Source organism: Styela clava, chromosome 1 (genome assembly GCF_964204865.1).
Source record: "Styela clava chromosome 1, kaStyClav1.hap1.2, whole genome shotgun sequence".
NCBI lineage: Eukaryota > Metazoa > Chordata > Ascidiacea > Stolidobranchia > Styelidae > Styela > Styela clava.
In genome coordinates, this window is record NC_135250.1 from 7,224,858 (window position 1) to 7,242,937 (window position 18,080).

The 18,080-nt window shown below is 34.0% G+C and overlaps 2 protein-coding genes and 1 long non-coding RNA gene across 3 annotated transcripts in view; 2 read left to right on the plus strand and 1 right to left on the minus strand.

Annotated features, from left to right (window-relative positions):
* Positions 1 to 8,307, plus strand: part of LOC120338473 (uncharacterized) — a 57,350-nt gene extending 49,043 nt beyond the window's left edge. Inside the window, exons 11-21 of the mRNA XM_039406492.2 lie at positions 2,587 to 2,733; positions 3,696 to 3,885; positions 4,008 to 4,291; positions 4,377 to 4,462; positions 4,552 to 4,735; positions 4,818 to 5,000; positions 5,228 to 5,353; positions 5,520 to 5,698; positions 6,120 to 6,261; positions 6,708 to 6,860; positions 6,993 to 8,307. Of these exons, the coding sequence (XP_039262426.2) occupies positions 2,587 to 2,733; positions 3,696 to 3,885; positions 4,008 to 4,291; positions 4,377 to 4,462; positions 4,552 to 4,735; positions 4,818 to 5,000; positions 5,228 to 5,353; positions 5,520 to 5,698; positions 6,120 to 6,261; positions 6,708 to 6,860; positions 6,993 to 7,175 (1,857 nt within the window). The 3' untranslated portion in view covers positions 7,176 to 8,307. The remainder of the gene's footprint in view (positions 1 to 2,586; positions 2,734 to 3,695; positions 3,886 to 4,007; positions 4,292 to 4,376; positions 4,463 to 4,551; positions 4,736 to 4,817; positions 5,001 to 5,227; positions 5,354 to 5,519; positions 5,699 to 6,119; positions 6,262 to 6,707; positions 6,861 to 6,992) is intronic.
* LOC120347319 (protein DD3-3-like) overlaps positions 1 to 18,080 on the plus strand; it is a 69,123-nt gene that overhangs the window by 9,977 nt on the left and 41,066 nt on the right. The window lies entirely within an intron of this gene.
* Positions 13,393 to 17,020, minus strand: LOC144424552 (uncharacterized). Its single transcript, XR_013476755.1, has 4 exons — positions 16,872 to 17,020; positions 16,476 to 16,568; positions 15,787 to 15,867; positions 13,393 to 14,346 (listed from the first exon to the last, which is right to left on the minus strand). It is a non-coding gene; the product is annotated as an uncharacterized LOC144424552 (long non-coding RNA).

Consider the following 18,080-nt stretch of genomic DNA (forward strand, 5'->3'; position numbering starts at 1 on the left):
GGATGACTGATTCACTGGAACTGAGAATCAGTAATGCGGGAATGTTAATTGCCATTTATTTCATGAATGTGACAGCCAAACTTGGCGAAAGCCATTAGTTCATTGAACATGTAGATTCAGTAGATTCAGATTTTCAATTGCGGCTACGACTCAAGTTAACTCTTTGCATGCATCGTGAAAATTTACATTAACATTTCTCGACCACAATGCAAAACGAGTTAAACAAACTTCAGCATAGGCGACAATATGGCTGTAGCCTAACCGCGTGAATTAGGCAGTTTGGTTTATAAATTTGCCTAATTAAAATTCAAAATTGGCTTATCCAATTTTAAATGGTCCTATGACACAATTCCCACACGGTTTTGCATTCACTGTCCAGTCTGTTGATATCTTATTAAGTTTGACAATTCGTATGAATAATTTGACTCTTATTTTGCGTTTTCCATCCCTTGGTCAATGATATTACGTGCGAAAACCTGGATTAATCTTTGCAGATAACGAAATTGTATTTTTGTAACACTCCGATAATGTTATTTGCCTTTCACCTGTAAACCTATGTACTTTATCTTAAGTCTGATATAAGCTGATTTATAATCTCGTACGTTAGTCCTAGTTAAGCCGCTTTAATCCCTGATAACAAAAAGGGAAATTTTATGGATATGACTGCATACTGTGATAATATTGTATGCATACCGTTATCTTAAACCGGATTAATGAAATTATTAGTAATGTTACGCACGAGTCTTGGAGGATTTTTGAAAGGCATCCCAGTGTGTATGATTTTGTCGATTTGCGATAACGCTGGACTTTGTTGACTGGAATCAGTTTGATAAGTGTCGCAAGATTATTTCAAGTCAACTTGAATATCAATCCTATTACGCAATTTTGAATGAATAATTCTTCCATGTTAAATCCACCTTCATTAGGAATTTGACCTTCGTAGTTTTTTACGCTTCCCTAATTCTTAGATATTTTTTGTTAATTTATGTCAAATGCCACTCTACCGGCATTTAAGGTTTATCGACTTTTTGGCAATTTACGCTTTTATGTCCGGTCCCACGACGCCGTTGTTTACAACGCATTTGTGATTTCATGCACTTCGATGTCATGATTCATTTTTGCCGCGGTAAATTTTTTAAATTCCATCTTCTATCGCCCTGACTTGGCTAGTATGTTTAATCGCGCTATCAAAGTGATACTTTACAACTGGCCAAACGTGGTTAATTATCTATGTTATACGATATTCCTAAGTATTTAAGAGCTCTTAAAAGTTGCTTAATATCAGTAAAAATACGATAAGGTGTTCGGTAATGGAAACACCCCTCCCGCCGGCCCATTTAATGTGACGTCACTATTATAAGGTCGGCGTCTTCTTCACTGTATATTTCCACACAATAATCAAAATCTTTGATGTTGAAATCTAAACTCAAGCTGCGTATAGAAAATCATATTTGTGCGATTTACGTCAAAGTATTTAGGTTTATGTCGAAGCAGAAAAGTAGTAAAAGAACTCCCATAGTGCCAAACCACCAGGGATGAAATTTAAACCCGTTACTTTTCTTTACCGTCGGTTTCAGAACTTTGATATTAACACCAAACCCTGTTGAGTCCACAGCGGGTTAGCTTCGCTCCTTCAGAAGTCTGGTAGTTTCCGAATCTCGCCAATTTTCCCGTGTCAGGATTTTAACTCGTAAATAACATTTTAGTGGCCATTAAAAAGTTTCATTCACAAAAACAGCTGCTTTATCCATTTTCCCATGCAGTTATTGATGATTAATACCAAATTGGGTCGACTCACTCCTTTTGGCCCGATTTAGAGATCAGGGAGGCGGCGAGTAACTTTCAAAAGAACTTTTTGCAAATTTGGCGGGAATATTTAGTAAGTGATTCCACTTAACAAAAATCGCCTTTTTTGCTAATCGTTTCAACATGGCAGCAATTTGGCTTAGTCAATAAGTCTGACGTATGTAAATACACAGATAATTTATAAAACATATCCTGTATGTAGTCATTTCACTGCGATAAGAGACCCAGATTTAGTAACTCACAATAAACAGATCCCTATTTTCCCCCACTTAAGCGCACGACTACTTTATAACATCACAATATGCCGCGCTCAAAAAGCTACAATAGTAACCCCATATCTATTGTCTTGAACGTGCGACGTCACTTACCCATTGTAATATCGAATTTTATATAAACATATCAAAATAGTTATTGCTGACGCTTTAGAGCGAATGTTATTTTGTTGACATACATGGCGCCTAAGGTCTTGTAATAACTTTTTTATCTAATGTTTAGTGGCATGGATTTATGTACGAAAAATGCTTGGTAAAGTTCAATATTGTTATTATTTGTTATGTCGATAGATTGTTACTTAAGTGGATTGTTTCGAGTGAAAAAAAATCGATGTGCGCCTGCGTCGCACATGCGCGCTTGATGGTATTTGCGTTACCAAGTCAAACGATTTTTTTGTTGTTTCTCCGTCAAATTTCACTCATTTTGGAATAATACTTCAATATTTGCGCAGAATTCTATATCAACATTCAACTAAATACTAAATATGGATCCTATTGTTATTTGCAGGGTGTGGTGTGTACTCTACACGAAGGAGATGACTTCGGAAATCTAGCGATCATCAATGACGCACCCAGAGCAGCTACCATAGTTCTAGCAGAAGACAATTGTCAGCTCTTGCGAGTAGACAAACACGATTTTGTTCGGATTTTAAAGGTACATGATCATGTATATTCAATCAAAGAAATTTCATTACCAAGCATGACTCAAACATGATCAGTAATATGTATATATATTTCCAAATAATCTTTCCATGAAATCAAGAAAAATGTCCAAAAACCACAACAAACACATCGGGTAACCATTTCAACTATATTTGCTGTTTGTATACCATGGAAGCGCCTTGAACAAATACTATTAAATTGTATTTAACATTAGGAAGATTTACAATGTTTGTTATCAACCGAAAATCTATTGTTTCCGTCGTTAAAAACTGTTGCTAAACCTAAAGCAAACTTTGAAAATTACCCTTTATAATTAACCGAGCTTTTATATGACCATTTGTACAAGATTTTGGTCTACACGATTCAGCAAACATTCAACATCACATATCGACATATCACAGTATCGACATATCCCAATTTTTTAATCAGCCTATTTCCTAATCAAAGTATACCATCTTTCAATACCATATGCCAGCTTAGTCAAACTGGGGTCAACTTAGTTGAACTGGGGTCAAAATTTTTAATTTGGCGATGTTTGCATATTGATGGCTAAGATGACAAATGCAATCTGATTGGTATTGGAACGTTAATTTTGAATAAGTCAGTTGATTCAAACACCGCAAAATATCAGTTAAATGTCACATTTTTTCAAGTGTACTTTGTTCTATAATAGAATAATCCCACAAGCATTTGACGACTAAGTCCCCCAATCAACAGTTGGCAAAACAAAGCATTGTTTACTATACTATCCGATCTTGATTACGGATACGGTACTCCCATGGGTGGAAATAACGTCACATGACCTAAAGTGGCGATGTGTAATGGGATATCGAAATTAGCTACACTCAGGGAAAGGCTAATTAGTGACCTAATTGCTAATAGCCATATGAATACGGGAACATCTGGAAGTTCTTAAATTATCCTTTTCATTGTATATGTTTATTTCGATTTTAGGACGTGGAAGCGAACACTGTGCGACTCAAGGAACACGAAAAAGACGTTCTAATTCTTCAAAAAATACACGCAAGATCTTCTTCACAAAACGGCAGAGAGAAATATATTAATAACAACACAAAGCCTAATAATAGAATACCGGTAGCAGCCACACCAACGAGACATAATCACCGATATGCTATTTCAGCAGGTAAGGATTTTTAGTCCAATTTCTTTTTATTTAGTTATGTATTATTTTAAAAGTAGTTTAAATATCAAACATTTGAATTATTTTTTGATTTAATTAAACATTTTTTAAACGTTTTCGCATAGGAACATCTTCAAAAATCGTCGAACATGTCGTGAAATCGTTACGTCCATGGGGAACAGCCCGACAAAGCGACGAAGCAATGGAAGACGTTATATTGATGTACCAGGTTTTTATGTCAACACAAGAACTCTGCAAGCAGTTGATGAACATTTACCAATCAGAAACATCAGAACAAATCGATGCCACAAAATCCATAAAACGAAAAGTGGTTTATTTCGTCGTTAGATGGAGCCATATCGCAACGCATATTTTCTACGACCAGCCCGCTGTGGGACCGTTTCTGAAGGTTTGTTATCAATAATTTGTCAATTATTAATGTTTTCTAAAATGCGTTATGATTGTTTTTGCTAACTTTTGTGATTTTCGTACAGGAATTGAAACAAGCGGTGACAGATGATAGCAAAATTTATCCAAACCTGAAGGAAGATTTCGCTCGAATTTATGAAATTGAGTCAGTGTAAGTTAATATTAACTGATCGGACTTCTTTCATTGTACGCCACAACAATAAATATCCCAAAATTAAAACGATTTTTCTATTTTTACAGTCCTGTTGATAGTCCAACACATCGTGGATGGATCACAGTGGAGTCCACAACAATACATAGGTACCCTCAGTCAGAAACAGCACGCAAGCCGCACCAAGCTGTTAAAGCAAGCGACGATGTTATGCTTAAAGTGTACAACGCAAACCGAACATACACCACTGTACGACTACCAGTCATATCGACGGTAAGGATTTTTTAATATGAAACTTGAAATTTTATTGTCATTTTCGACTAGATTATGACGTCATACTTTCTTGCATCTTCAGGTGAACGAAATTGTCAGTGCGGTTGCGGAAAAGCAAGGTCGAGAATCGGAGAATCTCCTACTTATCCAAGTGCAATCTGATGGTGATATGTACGTCCTACCCAAAAATATGACGTCAGCTGCAACGACAGTGGGCGTCAATGGCAGACTGTTTGTCTGCTCAGCCGACGAAAAAGACGATATAGTACGTATACAACTTCACTTATTGATAAAGCATAATACAATTTTCAAATACGAGAAATTTACAAATCTCAAAATCCTTTTGCATTCACGGTGCCTTGTCCGAGGCGACATTGTAAAAAATATCAACCTTTTTTATATATAATAGTATAATACTTCCTGGGTTAAATTAATATACTCACCATACCTACCAGTGAGGCAATCATTTATATTTTTCCATTCTGCTTTCAGGAACCATTGGCCGAACAACAAGTGGTACCATCCAACAATAGCACTGTTTTAGAACTTGTGGGATCTCAAGAAATTGCTGAGCACATCACACAACTTGACTGGGAACTTATAAACAGTATTCACGTGGTGCGTTCAATTAATTCATTAATTCATGTTCTATATGATTCAACATTAACAATATTCCGAAAAAATGCTAAAATATTTCAATTTGGAATAACGTAAGCATATTTTCTGTCTTAGTGATTTAAATCAAGCTAAAATTCATTTTTTTAAACAATATTTCACATTTCAGATGGAATTCGTTCACAAAGTTTTCGGTTCTCACAAGTTCCACAGTGTGACTTCAAATATTGATGTGTTTGCACGAAGATTCAATCAGTTGGCATATTGGGCACCTACTGAGATATGTGCTTGCAATAATTTGAACAAACGAGTCCACTTGCTAAGAAAATTCATCAAGATTGCCCAACAGTAAGTAGTTATTTATATATAATTCAATTTTCCACAAAAGCGTTCTTTACAGTTATTTAGGGAAGGCCTGCCATACCCCAAAGTTTTTGTTGTCAAAACTTGATTTTCCCGGAGCTGAAGTTGGAGTCAAAATCTTTTACAATCCGAATCAGCATAATAAGGAATATTTTTTGTAAATTTCGTCAAAAATGGACCGTTTGTGCAATTTTTCGTAGAAATCATTACATACAAAACACGGGGAATCGGAAAACGTACTAATAATAGCCGCGTTGGCCTTCGTACTTCGCACAGCGTTAAACTTGCCTATTCCCCTTCCCAGCCTTATTTTATTCTGTTGGCGTGTAGACCGATCCAACTTGGCAAAAACATAGTCAATAATCAATAAAATTGGCATTTCATGTAATTCTATTTGTATTTTTAGCCTCAAAGAACTTCAAAATATGAATGGATTCATGGCGGTAATGATCGGCCTTGGAAATCAAGCTTTGAGTCGTTTGCACGGAACTTGGGATAAACTACCAACGAAATACAAAAAAATGATGACTGAATTTGAAGCTATATTGGTAAATATATTTATTGAGTCGGTAAAGTTGAGTTATGCAAGCAGTTTCAAAACGTTATTGTGAAATGAAACCAAAACTTTGAAAATGTTATTTTTCATGTTTTTCACATTGGGAAAATCGTATAGTATAAGTTGTCTGTATTGCATTGATTACAATGAATTATGGTCAGTTTTACATTGGTATTATATTCATAATACATATGTTACTAAGATGATATCAATTTTTGGATACGAGATAATAAAAGATGATGACGTGTTTTATCAATCGGTATCGTATCATGTTGTCAAATTTGGATACTCGGGGACGTTTTTCCGCTTCGATACTTGGTTGTCGATTTTTTATCTTTGTCCGCTCGCTAGTGGTCTTATGCCCACTTGACAGTGGTACTTTCATGTCCATATATTTGAGAATTTTTCTCTTTTTAAAACTACATTATTTCAACGTAGGATCCCTCAAGAAATCATCGTGCGTACCGACTCCACGTCGCCGGCTTGCGGCCACCATTAATTCCGTACCTACCGCTTCTTATGAAAGATATGACGTTCCAACACGAAGGAAACGACAGTACCAGAAATGGACTCATCAACTTCGAAAAAATGGTAAATTTTTCAAACAATATATTCCTAACTAATACATGCTGTCTTGAAATCTTCATCCCAGAGTGGCTCGTTTTCTACTTCGTTTAAACCGAATCTTTCGTTAACTAATTATTTGTGTTTCTTTTGTTTCAGCATATGATGAGTAACAGCATTCGTGGTGTTGTACAAGCGTGCTCCAAACCCTTCGAAATGACCAATAATATCATCACTTCAAAAACATTCGACGAAACGCGACAGTATACAAGAAACTTTGGCGTCATGACAGACCAGAAACAACTAAATCAGCTGTCCGGCAGAGTTGAAACAAAACGTTGAGAGGTAACGTCATCATAATGACGTCATAATACTGGAGCATTCCGCCCAAAAAGTCGACTAAGCGAGTCGTGGCTGAGAGGAGTTGACGAATGAACAGAAGTGGCGACGGAGTATGCGAGAGAAAATTAGAGAGAAAGGCAAAACTTATATATTCGAGAGAAATATGTCGCGAAATTATGTCGTAACAAACAAACACTTGTGATTGACAGATTCAAAATTCTGTCAATTTGTGAACAAATGATTTCAATGTGCAATGGATTATTTATTATTCCTTCTCATTTTGTTTATCTATATTAATAAAAAATAAAAATAAAAACTTCATCAATTGCCCAGATGTTTCGCGAGATGAAATACTATACTATAATGTCACACTGTGTACATCGTGCATATTATTTAATTTCATCTAAAACTGAGCGAAATTATTATTTCAAGCTAATCTGGCAGGCTGCTTTATTTATGAAATTGCTTTATTCAATTTATCCAGCTTTGGATACCCAGAATGTCAACGAAATATGGCTTGATCTGTCTTTCAAATGGCTAAAATTCAAGCAAATCCATTGGTTTGTGTCATAGTATATTTGCTTTAATTCTTTGTTTCCCGGTTGTTCCGAATGAGTTTCTAGTTGTTGTTGTTTTTTTCGCTTTTTTCATTTTCATTAGACTAACTTGTTCCCCTTTAAACTGATGGCTAATAAATCACAAGGCAGATCTATAACAAAAAACTTGGCCATATATAAATTCAAATGTTTTTGAAATGGTCTTCTTCCATGATCAATAGCAACCCAAACTTGGACCGTTTAAAATTTGACGAGTGTTTTTTCAAATGCTTTATGTTCACTTTGGAAAACCCTCGACGTCCTTTTCGAGTAGCCATAACTCTATTTTATCACCAAATTTTACGTCAACGTTCAGATGCTGCTGATTTATAAAGAAAAAAATGATTTCAAGCAAATTTATTAAATGTTATTAATAATATTATTATCATTATATTTTTTGTTTTAATAATTTTTTACTTGTTTTATTTTTTATTTTTACTTGATTTCAATTTCTTCGTAAAAGTTTATTTCACTGATTTTTATCGGATTCGACTATTTCTGATTAGCAATAAAATGCCTTCGTCCTCAACAGTGAATTTGGTTTTGTTTGTTCAAAGTATGCAGATTTAGTTTGAGTGGAATTTCTTCATCCTCAACAGTGATCTCTGTTGATTCATTCAAAGTATGAAGATTTAGTTTGAGTGGAATTTCTTCATCCTCAACAGTGATCTCTGTTGATTCATTCAAAGTATGCAGATTTAGTTTGAGTGGAATTCCTTCATTCTCAACAGTAATCTTTGTTTGGTTTATTCAAAGTATGTAAATTTAGTTTGAGTGGAACTCCTTCATCCTCAACGGTAATCTTTGTTTGGTTTATTCAAAGTATGCAGATTTAGTTTTGTGTGGATTGCATTCATCCTCAACAGTAATCTTTGTTTGGTTTATTCAAAGTATGCAGATTTAGTTTGAGTGGAATTCCTTCATCCTCAACAGTAATCTCTATTGGGTTGATTCAAAGTATGCATATTAAGTTTGAGTGCAATAGCATCATCAACAGTGATCTCTGTGTGATTTATTTAAAGTATGCAGATTTAGTTTGAGTGGAATTCCTTCATCCTTAACAGTATTCTCTGTTGATTCTTTAAAAGTATGAATATTTAGTTTAAATGGAATACTTCATTCTCAATAGTAATCTTCGTTAGGTTTATTCGAAGTATGTAAATTTAGTTTGAGTGGAATTCCTTCATCCTCAACAGTAATCTCTGTTGATTCTTTAAAAGTATGAATATTTAGTTTAAATGGAATGCATCATTCTAAACTGTAATCTTCGTTAGGTTTATTCAAAGTATGTAAATTTAGTTTGAGTGGAACTCCTTCATCCTCAACGGTAATCTTTGTTTGGTTTATTCAAAGTATGCAGATTTGACTTGAGTGGAATGCCTTGATCTTCAACAGTAATATCTGTTGATTCATTCAAAGTATATATATTGAGTTTGAGTGGAATGCCCTCATCCTCAACAGTGATCGATGTTTGACTTATCCTAAGATTTAGTTTTTGAGTGTAACGTGTGAGCTAATTTGTGATTCATATCAACGCCTTCTTTTTCAACGGTGACCCCTTTTTTCTTCCTCAAAAGTATGTGCAGATTCATTTTGAGTGTAAACATGTAGGCTAATTTGTTTACAACAACCAGTCAATAGTCCAAAAATTTCCAGCCTATATTCAATAACTATAGGCAAGGTTTCAATCAGTTAGAATCTATAATCAAGGACGGTTGTATATTTATCGGTATACAATTTCTCATTGTTCAAATCAATTTTGAACAATTCCTAATCATTTTCCTTGCGACTCAAGCCCAGATTCAATTTTACTTGCAGGAGATATTGGCGGTTCAGGAGGTATTGTGGTGTAATTATCACCGTGTAGTTATTGGGTGCGCAATGTACACCTAATTACCCTAGTTCTGACGTACTGCATACTTTACTGATTACGCGTTATTGTACTGTTTACGTTTGTTATGTCGTGGTAACGGTGTTCTCATGTTCAATAAAGCTTGATGCATGAGCCAAACACATTGGAAAATGTCTTAAAGCTCGAGAAACAAGATGCAGATACCTCTAGCGCGGATGATAAATGGCTTCATTGGCGAAAAATGTTTAAAAATCTTTACCCACTGTAGAACTGGATAAATTGCGAGTAATGATGAACTATTTGTCTCCGAGGACTTCTAGATATATTAGAAATATCACAACTTCAATGAAGCGTAGAAAGGTATTTTTGCCAGAGAATGAAATATATACGGTCATGTGTTGCGCACGCGACCTCAACAAGTTTATGAATCAGTTACTGAATATTTGAGAGCATTGACGTAATTGAACAAAAACTGTAACTTTCAGAACGTAACGACGAATGGATACGCCAACGACTACGGGAGAATAAAAACAGACAATGGACGAAATGGTCGATCAAGACAGATCATTGGAAATCGCTTTTCAAAATTCACAATCTTATCGTGTTAACGAAAACAATTGGCCCCGGAGCAGCACCTTAAGTAATACAGCATTCTAACAGTTTCGACGTCTGATTTTTGCCAAGTAGTGCAGCTATGACTAGCAGAGGTAAATGTTTTTTCGCGGTAATAATAGACGTAGCTCAAAAATAATGAAACTTTTTACAAATAAGAAGGGTATGGAAGCCTGGACTATAGGTAAATATTGATACGCGAAAGAAAATTTGCGAATTGGAACATAATTTCTCAATGTAGTCAAATAGTACTATTTTTTGCATTCCCACAACGCAAGCCCCAAGAGGGTTGAAGTATGTTTTGCATACTTTGCATTATCAAATGAAACATAGCAAAAATATCACATCGAACTGAAACTTCCTATTCGTTTTCGGAATTTTCAAAAACGCACAGATGAAAATTTTTATTGTATATTCCTGTGTAATTTTTTTTATGAAAATTTCCAGGAAATTGCTTAGTTTCAGTTTCTAGTAAATGCACTGAAATGAACTGAATTTGCCACTTTGTATAGCAAAATTTGAATAGTTCTGAAACTACCCAACAAGTGTTACCAACACAATGAACTTTTTCAGAATTTTCCCCGACACTATTTGGATCAAAATACTCGTAATAAAATTTTGCAGTTTTTGAGACGATATTCATTTACTCAGGTAAATATTTAATTATGTTTGGTTGTTAATTATGGCCATAACATCCTGATTTATAGTTCTGAATGATTTTCACTTAAATTTGCGTGGTATATTTAAGCTTAGGCCTCACACATATCGCTTCAACTGCTTTATTTTTTAGTTTCCAGACACGATATGTATGGATCGTTTTGTTAATAACTACCGGACCAAGTGCTTTAAAGTTTTCTGTCGCTAGAAGGCTATTTTATTTATTTCCTAATTTTTTTGTGGTATCTAGTGTGCGAAAGTATCATCAAAATTAAAAATTGCGCACCTTGTGGCGGATCCGCGTTCGCGTTAGTGGTCAGGCCAAGTCGGTAAAACTGCAGTACCCGGTAGTCTACTGTGACAGATTGCATACCCGTACTACTTCGCTTTGGTCGTGTCCAAATATTTGAGCATCTCTCTCTTGTAAATTACTGAAAAATCGGCTGTCTTCATATTGAGTTATGCAGGCTTCTATTAATAAGTACTATACAGACGAACAAAAATTTCCAATACTTGAAAACGAGCAAGAGTGGTAGAATGACCCCATATAGGATTATCGGAAAATTTAATTTACAATTCAATGAAAAGGAAACACATTTGGATTGTGCAGTATTCCGTCCACAATAAAATATACTGACAGAGTCTTATTTTATTTTGAACAGATGAAAATGTTTTCCGAAAGTAGCACTACGCACGTAACGGGGGTATTTTGATTTTCAAAGAAAGAAATACCATGTCGACAAAAAACTGTCTACGTATTTTTATGACGTTTTCTGTGAAAGATTCCAGAAATCTAAACAATGAATAAAAATGACAGAGCATCATTTAATGGTACTCCCGGAGTATGTGAATCAAGATGGCGGACAGTATGTTCAGGTGTCCGCCATCTCGGTGCACATACTACGGGAGCGCTTATTTAATAACAACATGGAATTTCCAACATTTATTTTTTTCAAATGAAACTGCCAGTTGAAAGCTGGGTCGAGTAATAACGCAATTGTTTAAATGTTACCACATCTGATAAATTAACCGTTAAGAAACTTAAGATATAGAAAGAAACATAATATCAATGCCACAGTATATGGTCCCGTTAACGTAAGCCGTTAGTTGGGTGCTAGATTTCTGCCATCCGGCGAAGAAAAGGCGCATTTATTTTAAAAACCAGACGGAACTTTTAGATATATCCTATATATACGTCTTTTTTAAAATATATATATAAATTTCTCTGCTTCTATTGGAATCCGTTATTTTACCCCAAATATTGATTCCGAAATTTAAAAGTAAAAGTAACTATGTGTCCTAAAACGATAACATTATTTACGTATATCATATTTCAATTTTTCGGAAATAAAATCCAACTGTTTTCTGATACATTTAAGTAATATTTCATACCAATGTGATATTCAAAAATTTCATAATGACCGAGGACACGGCAAAATGTGTTGTGATCAAAAACAACAATGACATCATTAACCATGATTAAAATGCCAATATAAATAAAAAGGCTAAACCAGAGTTTTCGAATACCAAGGTGCAATTTGGATTCCATTATTTTTAAGGCCAATTTCATATTTAAAAGTTTACAGATGGACTGAATGTTGAAATGAAGAAATGCATTCGATAAATATCCCACTTCCTACATGTCACACTCAAAACAGCACGAATTGCGTTACTTTCTAAGTTGTCTGTATTTACTCCCCAAGTGTTAAAACTAGTGGGTGGTATGGTCAAGTGGACTGTTCGTTTCAAATGTGTTTGTGTCGCATGCTTTATATCTCTGGTGTAAATTTCAAACAGGGCGATAATGTGGATCTGAATTAAGTAATTATCAATTTCAAAATAAAAGTAAATAAAAGATCGATAACGTCACGAGAAGGCTATAACTTAGACATCTAATTCTTATGGAACTCTATGTTCCTTCCACCTAAATTCTGCAGTTTCATTTTAATAAATGATCACACCTTTTATGAAATTCGGGAACACTTCATTCAGTCACGCTTGTCCGCTGAATTTTTTCACCAAACACGGTGCTCAGCTAAGGCCTTGCAGTACCGGTGCCCATGAGCAACTTTATTGTTCAAATATTGGGTCATTGCTCTTTGCAACAGTACCGAAAAAAAATCGTAGAAAACTTAAAGGAATGAAGTATTCTCATACGCCTTAAAAAATTGCAACTATAAATTGGAGGATTTTGAAAAAGGGAATAGTCTTTTAACGACTTCTTCCATCACTAAGTAGGCTACTATAAGTTACTTAAGAAATCAATTGTTCCATTGGTTTCAGAGAAAAGCGATTTCTTCCTAACGACTACAATCACCCAACAACATAGGCTTATTTTGGATCGCTAAAACTTTTTAGTGTAACTCATTGAAAAGTAGAGCGAAGTTATGATATATATGCTGAAGTTTCTCCAAAAATATGAATCGTATTCTATATAGGTCATGTTCTCCTTGGCTCTAAGACACAAACCCAACAAATAAAAATACTGAAATACAGGAAACAGTTTATTTAAAATTATAATTTGGCATCCGTTATACATAACATCATCAATAGTACAATTTTTACAAATAAACTGTTCTCTGAATATTACATAAGACAAAAATTCAAAATTCAGGTTCGAAAATTCAAAATCTAAACTCTATTTTAGGACTTGAAATTTAAATTCCTGCCCAAAATATAAAAAAAATGGCTTTAACGATCTTGGTAAATAAACCTTTTATGTGTCATCGCTGCTATGAGCGGCCAGTCTTAACCAACTGAAAAGACACATTGCCCTTCTGCAATACCATACATTGCAAAAGTGAAAAAATATGTTGAATTTTGTGCATTGTCAAAATGTTTAAAGCGCGATACAACTTTTTGTCAAAAATTGGTAGGGTGACTAAAGAATAGAACCCTAGTCATTTTGTTTCTAGAGAAAAAATAACTTTCGTCAAAAGCGTCCTACTGAATTACTGAAGCTTTTGGGTACAATCACATCCAACAAAGATTTGAGTGTTGAATAATTTTTTTTCATTTTCTCAAAGGTAATTAAAAATTTCATGGGTTCTATTTTCGGGCCACCCTTCAATACTATATTGTAAAGTTGAACGAATATTACAGTTTCAAATCGGCTAAAGACATACCTACATATAATTTGTTGACTTTTACTTAATAATAACGGTCTAATAAAAGGCCATATAGTTAATTATATCCAAGTTTAGTTGTAAGAAATCATTTCAAACTTGTTTACTGATAAGAAAAAAAATGAATAATTTGAAATTGCAATTAATTTGACAAGCTTTTTGGTAAAATTTATATAGAATAATACAGTTTTTACAGAGTACAAATTCTACTATCTAAAAAATAAATGTGGTAACGACGAGACAGATGGTGGATCCGACAAGGATGCTTGCTTTTGTGGTCCCAGCACCACTTCGTGGACCATGTGGACCCCCACTTGGTGAACTTCCTCCTAGAGAAAAAAAAAATTTGAAATAATTTCAAACACAGGGACAACATGAAAATATATAGACATAAAATTCTCCGTTAGTGAAAGTAGGCCGTTTTTGCCGAAATCGGCAAATTGAAAATCCTCGATGTGGCGTAGTTTTGCTAAACTCTTAAAAGTCAATTCCATTTATCATCCATTGAACATGTGCAAGAAAAAAATGTTTTCCTAACCCCTGACCCCAGAATAATTTCAAATTTCCTATGCCTATTTTGAGAATGTGTACTTCTAAAGCTTTATATTTTCTGTTCTTAACCATCTTATTTATTCAGAATATTTGACCATCGGCCAGTTCAAAATACTGGTATGTAATTTTATTTTACTCTTCCGCAGCTTTTTCGGGACCAATTTTCAAAGCAACTTTAACAAAACTTCCCAGAAGACCAAATGACCATTGAATTAATTTTTATTTACACCAAAACCTTGGGGGGGGGGGGTGATAAAAGAGCGCCAAATCACATAATAAATAATCACAACCCCGTTATCAAATCTGTCTGTGTGAAGAATGTCTGCGAGGCCGCACAATTTTTAATTTTGAAATCACCGTTAACTTATTGTTAATTGGTCATTGTTAATGGAACAAACAAATAAATCGGTGCTCGGGGAAACATCCAAATTGACGGTACTTAAAGATGAATGAAGTCGTCAAAAAGCTATCATTATCATTTTCTTTTTTCAAATTTCCCCAGAATCATTTATGTTATTCGATATTTCATTGCAAATTTTGCTGTTTTTATTTTAAGTAATGAAACACTTCACATGTACCTATCTCGCTGATAATTGAAGCCCTCAAGCGCCTTCGGAATTTTAATTATCGACTTAGTTGACGAGAAATTGGAAATTTCCGAACGATGGGCGCATATTATCGCTGTTGCCACGGAAAAGAAACATCAACCTGGACTTACGTTGAAACGCACATTACTAAGGTGAAAAGACAACGGTAACTAGGGTGTTTTGAATACGATAACTGCTGTCAACTTCGTAGCCCAGGTGGACTCCAAATTCATATATTAATGTGTCAGTTCTCTTACACATGAGCAACCTTAATAGATTACATAAAACATCGGTATTTTGTTGCACGCCGTCACAATGTGATAAAACATGAAAGACAGTGTCAGGATGTCATAAAAACGTGTTCCGATAAATATAAAAAATAGCGAAATTTTAGATGAAATATCAGATCTCATAGGAAATTTAAGAAAAATAAACAAAGGTAATAATCGCCTTCTAGCAAACAATACAATCTTTAAGTACTGAAAATTTATAAGTAATTAGTCTGGTTTTTTCATGCGGCAACAACAAAAAGAAAACGACGAACAACAACATAATAACAAAACAATCCACATTTCGTGTCCAAAAATTAGTAATGTAGCAATATAGATTATAGTTTTAATGTAACGTTACCGACAGCAGAAGCGGCCGCGCCCAATAAATCCTTCACCATGCCACCTCCTAGTAAATCGATGAAAGCTTCGCTGCATTTATCTGAATGGAAAATGTATGGGATAATAATATATGACCTACTAGTCATAATATTGGTTGTCATATGTTTGCCCATTAGTCAATTCTTCATTAATTCAGGGTAATATAGATCTTATATGGCGAATAAGGTTCATCTAAATGCTGTAGTTAGGTATACCAATTGTAGCATATATTTCAAAATGCCTTGACATAGTAGAATTATTTACGTATGCGACCCACTGCCCATAAATTTGTAAAAAGAAATTTGCACTCAATGATTTTGTGTCTCGTAGAGGATTAAGCGCTAATTATAGCTAATTACTCCTAGTCTTAATGTTTTCTTGTGTAATTTAAAAAAAAAAGAACACCGAAACTGTTAATATATATAGCTAAAATTGTTGAAATTCACCATTGTATTTTAAGGAATTTGCAAATTCAGGAATTCGCTTGATAATTTCAATTATGTCACGTTCTAATTATTACTGCACAAAAGCTTCATAATGCGACGGATGTAATTATTCCCGATGATAAAGGCGCAACAAGTCAGAAAAACCTTAGAATCCAGTCTTGTTTTGAATTAATTATAATATATATAGCTATTAGTAGCTGAAAAAAGTTGTGAATCGCCCTACATAAAGATGCCAGCATTACAGCAAGGAATATAATTTTCAGCATCTTCATGTTCGTTGATAATTTTATTTCTGATGACAAAGATAATATTTGTTCTGAAAAGTATAGAAAAAATTATGAAACTTTATAAATTTTCAAGAGTAATGTTAAAGTATCCCATTTGAGAATAAAATAAAAACATTTTTTGATAGTTTTAAGGATATTTTAAAAAAAATCAGTACAGTAGCGTCTTCAAAAATTATTCATAGAATCTAAAATGAACTTCTTAATTTTGATTCCTTCGCTATCAATAACACTTTCATAATCATCGAATTTTGACACTTCTTTTCAAAAATATGGACATGATAATATATATTTAGTAAATATAGAAAATTTGTAAAGACACTTAATTCGTATACCTGAACACAAAACCAGCTTTCTTTGTGCGATACCTTGTATGCATGCACCAAACAGCGACCAATAACGCCTTTTTATTGCTCCATGTTATTTTACCACATTCTATTTTCTTGAAGAAATACCCGATAAAAGAGTAATCAGAAAAAGATTCCCGCATTATGTGACAATAAATAAAAGAACTCGTGTGCAAATGACTAATTGCTCATACGAGGAGAAAACAAGAAACAAAAAGCGAGTAAAAATGTGCAAAAAATGAGCAACATTGCTCTGATTACAATAGTGATAAATAAAAAACAAATGAAAAAACAAACAAACTAAAATTGAATTGAATGTGGGAAATCCATCATTAAAGAATGGTATTTTTCATATTTAGTTCATATCTAATAAAAACTGAAAAGTGGTAACTTATAGTTATACGGAGACGATACAGTATATTTAAAAAAAACGTAAATATGTGTTAAACAACAAAGACTACCCCAAATTTTTATAATCTGGGCTTCTGGACACCACAGAGGCCCACGTTTTTGGGGGGCTACGAAATCCTCCATTGAGTACCATTAGCAATTACTGCTTTGATTTTTAGTAAAGTGACGATGATTTCTTTAATTCTCTAAGGGTTGAGAGTCTCAAGAGAAAAACCGAAGGTCTTAAAAGTTTGAGAATCACTGGCCTGCACCAATCATTACATGAGGGTGGGATACAGGGTTTGTAACCGAAATCTACGTAGTTGAAACCAACACTCTCATATTCCATGTCACGCCATAATTTCGCAAATAAGATTTGGAGATGTATATCCGACATTTTCACATTCAAATTCGATATTGCAGATGTGTGATTCATAGCGAATCCATATTTTCTCAGCTTAATTAGTAAAAGTGCAATCGATATTATAGCAATGATAAATAGTTTGTATCACTATCGTTTCAGATCACATTCGTTGATAAAGTGTTTGGCGAATTCTGCTATATTTCAGTCATTACTAAATTGATATAATGTATTATTTTGGTACCAATAGTTACTATGAAAATTTCTGGATATTTTATAAAATAAAACTGAAATTAAAATTGAAAAAAAAATATTTTTGTTTTTGGACATATGGTAGGACAAATGAATCGATTCGTTAAAGTAGTTTTTGGGACGAAATACTTTTTATTATCTCTTTAAGTGCGATGTTTTCTCCATAATTTTATTAATTTTGAAAAAAAAGAAGG